At 42.9% G+C, this 9,244-nt stretch overlaps 1 protein-coding gene across 2 annotated transcripts; it reads left to right on the top strand.

The window, feature by feature from the left end:
* The first annotated feature begins 221 nt into the window (after window positions 1–221).
* Window positions 222–9,110, top strand: LOC116377950 (uncharacterized). Of its 2 annotated transcripts, none has more exons than XM_031839718.1 (6): window positions 222–743; window positions 6,213–6,274; window positions 6,655–6,675; window positions 6,796–7,068; window positions 7,542–7,629; window positions 7,894–9,110. In XM_031839718.1, exons 2-6 carry the CDS (start codon window positions 6,229–6,231, stop codon window positions 8,159–8,161), a joined length of 696 nt encoding a protein of 231 aa, XP_031695578.1. In that variant the 5' UTR covers window positions 222–743; window positions 6,213–6,228; the 3' UTR covers window positions 8,162–9,110. The 2 variants fall into 2 exon arrangements, with proteins under 2 accessions (XP_031695578.1, XP_031695579.1); XM_031839719.1 differs by lacking the exon at window positions 222–743 and adding an exon at window positions 758–1,503.
* Window positions 9,111–9,244: the final 134 nt, after the last annotated feature.

The following is a 9,244-nucleotide window of genomic DNA, read 5'->3' as shown; positions in this document are numbered from 1 at the left end:
ACAGAGTGCCGCTGAAGTGCCACAGAGTGCCGCTGAGTGCCAGAGTGCCAGTGCCACAAGAAGGATCTCAGCCCTGCACCTCCTCTGTTGCTCTCTAAGGTCTCTTCCTGTTTTTCTCCCTGATGTAATTTTGGGGAGTTTTTCATGTTCCGATGTGAGGGTCCTGGGACAGAGCATGTTGTATGTGTACAGATTGTAAAGCCCCCTGAGGCGAATTTGTGATTTGTGATTTTAGGCTATAAAATAAATTAAATTGAATTGAATTGAGTGGGTGAGACTAATTTGGAACGAGGTAATTAGTTTACTGCTGCTGATATTGCTGACATGCTCGCGAATGTAATGCTGTGTAATGTTAAAAAGCAGTATGCTACAAGTCACAGAGGATCCCCCCTTCAAATACGGTCTGCTTCACCAGAGACGTGAACGTGATGCTCGGAGAAGTCGTGCGCGTCTAATGGTCGCCTGACATTAAAACTGCAGAGCGGCAGCTTGTGGCTCTGAGCCAGAGTTGAACGACTCTTACCGGAGGTTCCCGAGCGCCGCCGATCCACAAAACCCGACATTAACCGAAAGTCTTCAGCTGCTCCCGATCCGGCCCCATTGAAGTGTGTTGTCGGGCTGGGGGTGATGGGGTGGATGAGACTTACGACATAAAGAGGAAAAAACGAGAGGCGATCTCCAGGAACCACCACTCCTGAGCCCCTCCCAGTCCGGTATTTTTTTGGATTAGAGGCTTGACAAAGGTAATTATCATCATCCAATTATACTTATATATTACAGCAATTGGTATTGTGTTTCCCCCCTAAATATTTCGCCCAAACAGGGCGATAGTGGGTTAAATTATGCAGTTTTCCCTTTGCTGTTTTGACAATTTGCTCGCGCTACGATACGGTTGATTTTGGGTGTGTAACCAACAGCAACGCCAGAATAACACAGAAAGATAAAGAGAAAGATAAGGGATGAACTTTTTTTTATTTTTATTACCCGGCAAAATTCACAGTATTCAGACAGGAATCCCAGCATTGCTCCGAGACATTACACACGCTGTTTGTGCACCTAATGGCCTCCTTCCTTCTCACAAGTCTGTGTTCATTCTGTAAATTCACACTGTCTCTCTATTAATGCAACACCGTATATTTTTTACATATTCTAGATTTACACATCTGATACCGGTAATAATCGTTGTCACCACTCGGGTTTTCCTGTCCTGTGTGCGGGGTGAACCCGTCTGAATTGAGGGGTATCTTCTGGTCCATCCCGTTGGAAAGGATTACGCAATGCACTACGCTATACGGCACACGTTAGAGCCGCTGACTGAAGCGTTTTTCACGTAGAAGAGAAGCACGTTTCGAAATGAGCTCAAACGAGCAAGGAGGGCAGCTCCTGATATCTGCAGGCTCTTTAAGTGCATGATGTAGGCTCACTGATGGATGGCATGGCGCGGCACGCGCCCAAACCGTCCCCCATCTGATGTCTGCAGGGGGGGAAACAGCAGAGACAGAGGTAGAATGCATCCTCCATTTCTCGAGATACAAACTAATAGTATTATGCTCAGGCTCTCGCATTGGAGCGTCTGACTGTGGTGATAAATCCAACCCCCTTAACATCTCCCCCCCCCCATCTCATCTCCTCCACCATCTTCCATCCTGCACCCCCGTAACGGGACAGCCTCGCTTCATGCCGGTCGTGACACACCCTTGGCTGCACCAGCATGCTGCTCCTGGCTTTATGGACTTCATGCAGAGAAGGGGGGTACTTTTAAGGCAGCATTGATCTCAGTATATTCAGCTTAAAGGTATTAGTGTTGAATTAACTTAATGGGACTATGTTCATCTTAAAAAATTAATATAATTAGAAATATGATACATTTTGAACCTGGAGTCTAAGGACCTGAAACTGTAAGGAACAACAAGGCTAATGGGATTAGCAGTTAGCAGCGATGGTAGAGAGAGCCCAATGAAGCTGTGGGTTTTTAATATTAGGGCACAAACAGCCCAGTATACAAGCAAACCAGCCTATCAATCACACTGACCCTAATAGGAATCCGTTTGAAGGTAATTAAGGGGAGGAAAAAAAGGAGACAACAAAGGGAAGATAAGGCAGCATAAGGGAGCAGTGTTTCAGAGGACGTTAAGAAAAGAAGAGACAGGGGAGCAGAGACAGAGAGAAGCAGGAAGATGAGAGAGACAATACTGTAACAAGAGAAGGATGGAGGCATGATGCTACCGCCCTCCTGCTTTGTGTGGGAGAGGAGAGATGAAGGGGGGAAAAGGCTCTTAAGTCCATCAGTCTGGATGGATGTTGGGCTGATGAGATCAGCCGGAAAGATGTAACCTCCGCACCTCTCACCACTGCTCGATGTGTCACACGTCGTTTAGTGAGCGCTGCGCCGCCTACGGTTCGGTTTATCTAAGTGGTCAGAACAGGAGACAGGAGAGCAGTGACCCCGTCAGACCTTTACAAATGGCCAAAGGTTACATCAACATCTCGGGCTTCTTAGCTGATGCTTTTATCCAGGACACCCAGTGGTGGAACAGTACCAATTCAGAATGGTTACCTTTAATTACAACTCCCCTCGCCTGTGCAATGTTTCTAAATGTACTAAAACTTTGGCAAATGCATTATCATCCCTTAAGTTTTGATCAAATTCAAACCAGAGGGGTCATGTCTTAATTTGTGTTGTGTTCATGGTAACCCCCATTAGGAGAGCAGAACTTTTGTTAGTGGGTTGTAAGGGGGGGAAATGTGTCAAAGAAAGGCCTCTATTTGGCTTTCAGTTGTATTGGCCCCTGGGTACAGACATGCAAAAGGCCCCATCACTACCTCTCCTGCATCTGAACAAGACTGACGGACTTTATAATAGTTTAGCTTCTTTTTGTCGTGTCTTGTGTGTCTCTGTAGTGCGCATCTCTCTGTGGTGTAGGGTCTCTTTGTAGTCATTTTGTGTCTCTTTGCAGCTAATTTGTGTCTTTTTGAAGTTCATTTGTGTCCGTTTGTAGCATCCTTGTGTCTTTTTGTCGGAGCTTTGTGTCTCTCTGTGATTGTTTTGGCCCTTTTCAAAGTGGTTGTGAATCTCTTTATGGTCTCATTATGTCTCCTTGAAGCTGTTTTGCATCTCTTTGTAGTTGTTTTGGACTCTAGTCTTTTTGTGTCTGTTGTGGTTTTATGTTTCTTTGAGTAACTTCCTGGTTGGTTCGCGTCCCATTGACAGTTTGTAGGTAAAGGCCAGGGAGCCCCTGATGCTCTGGGTGTCTGGGCCTGTACCCTGTCAGTAAGCCATCCATGACTCACTTGACTGCACTTCACTGAATGCATTTTTCTTGTGCCAGTTTTGAAATGTATGTGCCTGTGTGCGTCTGCTCAATAATATGCACTATGACCTTTATATAACCAGCAACAACCTCGAATTTTCTCATCCGATGAATACAGTTCTCCCCATCAAAGAATCAAACCGGTCCTTAGTATCAGCGCTCACACATGCAAAAAGCTAATGGCTGTGTAGAAGACAAGGCACTGATTAGAAAAGATGCCTTGATTACTGTGTTCTGCTCAGGGACTGAAAGCCTTTTGAGCAGTTCTCCTGCCCACTTTAATGCTTGGGCTTCATTCGGAAGTGACTTTGTGTCTGTTGATGTGCACAGTGAGAGGAGATGGGCTTTCTCCCTGTTTGCACTCTAATCTCTCATCGGAAGAAGATGGCTTAAATGCAATGGCTTTTTAATTGTCCCCTCTTTCAGAGTCTAAAGATGTAGTGATTCACTCTGTTCCATAATGCTGCAGTGAACACAAACAGGATACTTCATACTAGCATACTTCACAATTTGCAGTAAAACTAAAACCTGCTTTACATTTGATAACCTTTTTAGGGGGTGGAGTCTGTAATACAGTATATATTAAGCTGGAGGTGATCTCATTTTAGTCAAAAGATATCATCAACAGGCCTTTGCAGTGGTGGAAGCAGTACTCAGATATTTTACTAAAGTTAAAATAGCAGTAGTGCAGAAATACTTAGTAAAAGTCTTGCATTCAAAATCTTACTTAAAGGTCCAGTGTCTTTGGTGGCATCTAACTGAAGTACGGAGGCCGAGGCAAAAATACGAATGTCTCTCTCTAGAAACAGTGTTTGGTTTGTTAATGTGTTCACCGCACCATGTTGCAGCTGGTAAACTGCTGAACTCATTTGAATGACTTTACATACTGATGGGGACCAATTAAAGGTTTATCTTAACCTGTAATGATATATCATATTAGCTGATAATATTGTGTCTTAGTAAGCTGGAGCTGCAAAATAACTAAAGTTACCAAATAAGTTTTAGGAATAAAAAGGTCATAATTTACCTTTGTGATGTAGTGGAGTAGAATTATCAGAAACATTGAAATACTCCAAGTGAAGTCCCTCAGAGTTGCAGTCCTTGAGTAAATGTACTTACTGTAGTAACTTTCCAGCCCCTTTTGTATACATATAGAAGGTTCAGAAAGTCAGAACAGTGAAAGGGTATAATGCTCAGTCGCTCCTTTAACCCATGACAGGGTACCTCTCTCTTGATTTATTACCTCAGTAAACATTGTAAACATGAGTTCATGGTCTCAATCTCTAGTTTCAAGTCTTCTTCAATACAGCATGATGTTCATTTAGTAAATTATGGTCCATTTAGAGTCAAATAGACCATAAAGCAATGTATGCTTTAGGACAGGGCTACACAGTGATTGACAGGTTGTTACCTTGTTGTTTTCGTCTTAGAACTTTAACCTTTTCACAGTGTGTTTCCACTTCATGTATTCATTAATTGCTACTCTTTTGGTCGCCTAAATCCAGTAGACGTCTTTGTCCTGGCAGTCACCTGTAGGTTTGTTAAACATGTTTTCTTGGCAACAAACATGTGACTTCCAAGATGCGGGCTTAGTGAGGGAAAAGTGTCGGCGGAAAAACAAAGAGCAAAATTCATACTAAAAAGATTGTAACGTTGGAAGATAGAGTACATGTGAGTTTTATACTACTATGTACCTAAATAATAGTTTTGTGGCAGAGAAAAGCAAATAGTATCTACTTAGAAAAGAGACAATTGAGAAAATACATGTCATTCTTCAATGGCAAATAGCCATTTTCTTGTGGTCTTGTTGTTGTTTTGGGAAATTTATTCATCGTCCAAAATTCATAGTTTGTACTTGTAATTTTACACTCTTTCAAAACTAGTTAAGCAGGCTTGGCAAGGAGAAGAGTACTTAAAGGTGCTAATATCTATTGTTTCCACACGGCTGACAACACGGCGCCGATTGAGCCGGCGTCTAGCAGCTAACGGTGCTGACAGCGCCAACAGCATTTACCTGTGTTTTTATTCTCTGCTCAGGTAGACATCACTCCACTATATCTTTACATAGCAAGTTGTTTGCTGCTATATTAATGCTCTGAATGTTGTATCGATAACCTTTAAAGAAGAGACCATTCAAATCTTCTCCTTCCAGCTGTCGCTTTCTGTCTTTTTACACTTACTCTCCATTTAATTATCCCACCTATAGAACTCCATGCTACCACTGCTCAGTCGTGAATGGTCAGAGTCGCCTCATGCCAGCTGGCTGCTGTCCAGCTCATTGTTCACCTACTCGTAGTATGCATTTATGTCTCCTCTCTCTAGTATACCCTCCCTTACTTCACTGTTTCTCTTTCCTTCCTCCCTCTCTTTGATTCTTTTCTTCCTGCTTGAAGTCCCTCTCTGGATTGTGGTTGTGTGTCGTGAGTGGAGAGTTGATTGACTCGTTGCACCGCAGGAGACGTGGAGAGCTACTCTTGAGCTCGCCACACAGCGCCTTGTCTTTGGCTCTCTCCGCTTAAACTTGGCTCAATAGTAATTTTACATTACGGCACCACTCTAGAGTGCTGGCAGTGCTGCCCCTTAGGTATTTGAAGAGCTAATTTGTGAAATGCTGTTTAGTGGGGCGGGGTGGTGCAGAGTGGGAGGGGGAGGGATCTTCTCTTCAACTTGAGAACACAGATTGAAATTGGCATGCTTGGTATTTTGCAGAGGTGGTTTTTTTTTCTCAATTTAATCACCCAAATTAGCAGCACAACTTTACCCTAAGTAAGTCAAATGATTACGGCAGATGTCTCTTTTTAGAAAGTCGTGATTTGAATCTTTGGAGACGTAATCATGCTCCAAAGGGCTTATTTTTTTAAATTGTTTGTGTATTATGTGTGAGTTTTCTTTTTTTCCCAGAGACCGACCATTCAAGATGAAGGTAATCAGCGCTGCAGTGCTTAGCGCCCTGTTCTGCACCGGTAAGCACAAACATAATCAGTCACTGGGGAGCAGGTTGGGATAAAGGAGCGGCTGAAACAGACTTCCTGCAAAGCAGAATCTGTTTCAACGGAATGATTAGCGTAGATTCTGTGAAAAACAACACCAAAGGAAGCTGTTGAAGTTACTTTGTGAGCTATTTCATTTACATTTATTTGCTTTCCCTTTGTTTCGTCTTCTATTTTTAGCTGTCATTAAGCGAGGCATTTACATTTCAAACACTGTCGAGCTTTATGTGGAAGTGTTTGTTTTTTTTCCAATAAGAACAAAGGAACTCTGACTTGTTTAGATATCTTTGTACAAATCAGCAGACCACATGAAAAAGATGTATTTAAACTTTTCTCTATCTTTTCCTTCACAGTTGTGTCAGCATCTTTGAAAGGTATGTTTGTTTGGACTGCGATGAATAACGAGAAATGCTTGTTGAGAAGAATGACCCAAATATGTACACGAGGAGAAAAGATACGTATATCTAACAAAGAATCTTGATTGTCTCTTCCAGTCAAAGAGGAGCACAGGACAGCCTTCTTTGGGGAGGACATTCACATCGATGTCCCGCCTGGGAACCTCAGTGAGGTCGTGTTCAAATCCAGGACCAATCACCTCTCTGAGGTGGTCCTGCTGCGAGCAGGCCAGGTGGTGAATCCACGGGGCAGCATCAACTCTCTGGGCCACCTGGTGCTGGAGGACGTGCAGGAGGAGGATGAGGGGGTGTACGTCATCAAGAACACCAACAACCCCAACACAGCCAAGCACCTCATCCTCATTGTCAAGGGTAAGCGGTCCGCTGTGGTCTTATCCAGAGGTGTGGACGGCGTCAGACAGCTGGAGGTTGTCTGTCTAAAGACAGTTTGGTTCGGTGGGAGAGAAACAACTTGTAGACAAGACTTCGGTGTCTTTTCTAGAGAAATACAGGAAATAAACAAATACAGAGCTGTGGAAGGAATTACAAACCTACTTTATCATCAACTTCATTTTTTTCTGATGTACTAAAAGAAGAGTGGCCCTAAGCTATGAAAATACTGTGGCTCAGTGGTAGAGCAGGGTCGTCCTATAAAATCTGAATCCCATATGTAGAACCTTTTAAAGAATCATCCAACCGACCTCAAAACCATTTCCCTATTTGTTTCTCTGCTCAACAACAGAGTCGATTTCTACGCACTGACTTTGACCGCATCGTGACATAGTTGCAGGCTCTTTCACAAATACCCTGCTTTGACCTTTATTTCCTCTGGTCTTGTTGATCAGACTGCGCTGCGGAGCAGATAGTGAAGTACGGAGAAACTTACTACATCCATCTGAACCGCGTGGAGGGCCCCATCACCCTGGAGTTCAGGTACGGTCGGTGAGAGATGGACAGGAACACGATTCAGTAATCTGTATTCAGCATGGAGATTGTTTTTATACTTTGCATCTGTTGCATTGTAAGGTAAAAATGTTGACCACACCCCACCAATCAGTGATGTCACGGCAGGTGTTTTTAATGAGCAATTAGAGGTAAAACACCTGCTGAGACATCGCTGATTGGTTGAACAGGATGTACACTGATTGCTTGTGTGCTAGTTGAGGTAACGTTGACTTTCTTCTCTTCTCCTATAAGGCCCAGTCTGGTTCATGCCAACCAGACTGAGATACGTCACGCAACAGAGCCTCCACCAGTGGTGCTGTACAACCAGACGGCAGGGCCGGCAGAGGAATACGCAGAGCGTCTCAGCATGTCGGAGAAACGGGTGATGCTGCACGTGGTCAGGATGGCGGACGAGGGCAGCTACACGGTGCTGGACCGCGAGGGAAAAATCCGGAGGAGGAGCTGTCTGAATGTCAGAGGTGAGGAGAGAGCTGTGCTTTGCTGCATCTTCTCAGCATGAATTAATCCATCAATCTCGTGTGCAGGTGTCGTTATTCTGTACATCCTGGTGTTGCGAGTGTGACGTGCACTGTCAATGTCTGCAAAGTACTTAACTTGATGAGAAATGGGACATGCCAGGTGAAGATATAGTTAATGCCAATCAGTGCTAGTTGCTTATACCTTTGTCATCAAAATGCAGACAGGGCTTTTTGTGTTTCTCACATTGCAAATTTTCATCTTGGCCTTGAAGAACTATCTGCATTATTTAATTCACAAGTGTATTACCTATAATAACTTCAGATGCCTGAACCTGAGAAGGTCATAAGTGTTTTATGAATGTATTTTAAATGAGGTTAAACTTGCTTGCAGGGATACTTGACCACTGCAGTAATAAAGAATAGGATGTAGATAAAACAATACATCAAGAACGCATTTACTGTAATGAAGGTTAGGGAACAAAATATTAATTCTAAATGACAACTGAGATATGATGGCTTATGTGCCGAGGTCCGCTCATATAAAAAATCCTGGAATTGCCCCTGCCTCTGTAAACTAATAAAGAATGCTTTAAACAAGACTGTGTGTGGCCATGCCGGAGGCTCTTTGAGGCTGTTCTGTGGCACAGTGGTGGTTTCAGCTAAATGCTAGGTTCAGTATAACCAACATGGTTAAAAATGGTACAGATTGAACAAATTAATAATGTATCAAATGGGTGTAAAATGTGCATGGTGGCCTGTGCATTGGATGAGCAGGACGGTGATGCAATTGTTTGTTTAGTTGTTCATGCTATCACCGCTAACAGTGAATAGCTAGCATATAGCTATTAGCTGTCCACTGTAACATAAAATGTGCCACACTCAGGGTTCAAAAGGGTGAAGGAAACCCTGGAAACGTGTCAACATTAGCATAAACATTGCTCGTGTAAAATGAGATTTGATTTATTTTGTAGATTACTTTCTCGGGCTTATTTAAATAATTTACATAATTAAATCAACGGTAACTATATGTGTATATGTGTGTATATGTGTATATATATGTATGTATATGTGTATATATATGTGTATATATGTATATGTGTATATATATGTGTATATATGTATAT

Source organism: Anarrhichthys ocellatus, unplaced genomic scaffold, assembly GCF_004355925.1.
Source record: "Anarrhichthys ocellatus isolate YVR2014 unplaced genomic scaffold, GSC_Weel_1.0 scaffold1887, whole genome shotgun sequence".
Taxonomy (NCBI): Eukaryota; Metazoa; Chordata; class Actinopteri; order Perciformes; family Anarhichadidae; genus Anarrhichthys; species Anarrhichthys ocellatus.
Note: the sequence above shows the minus strand (reverse complement) of the source record. Positions and strands in the feature narration are given on the sequence as shown.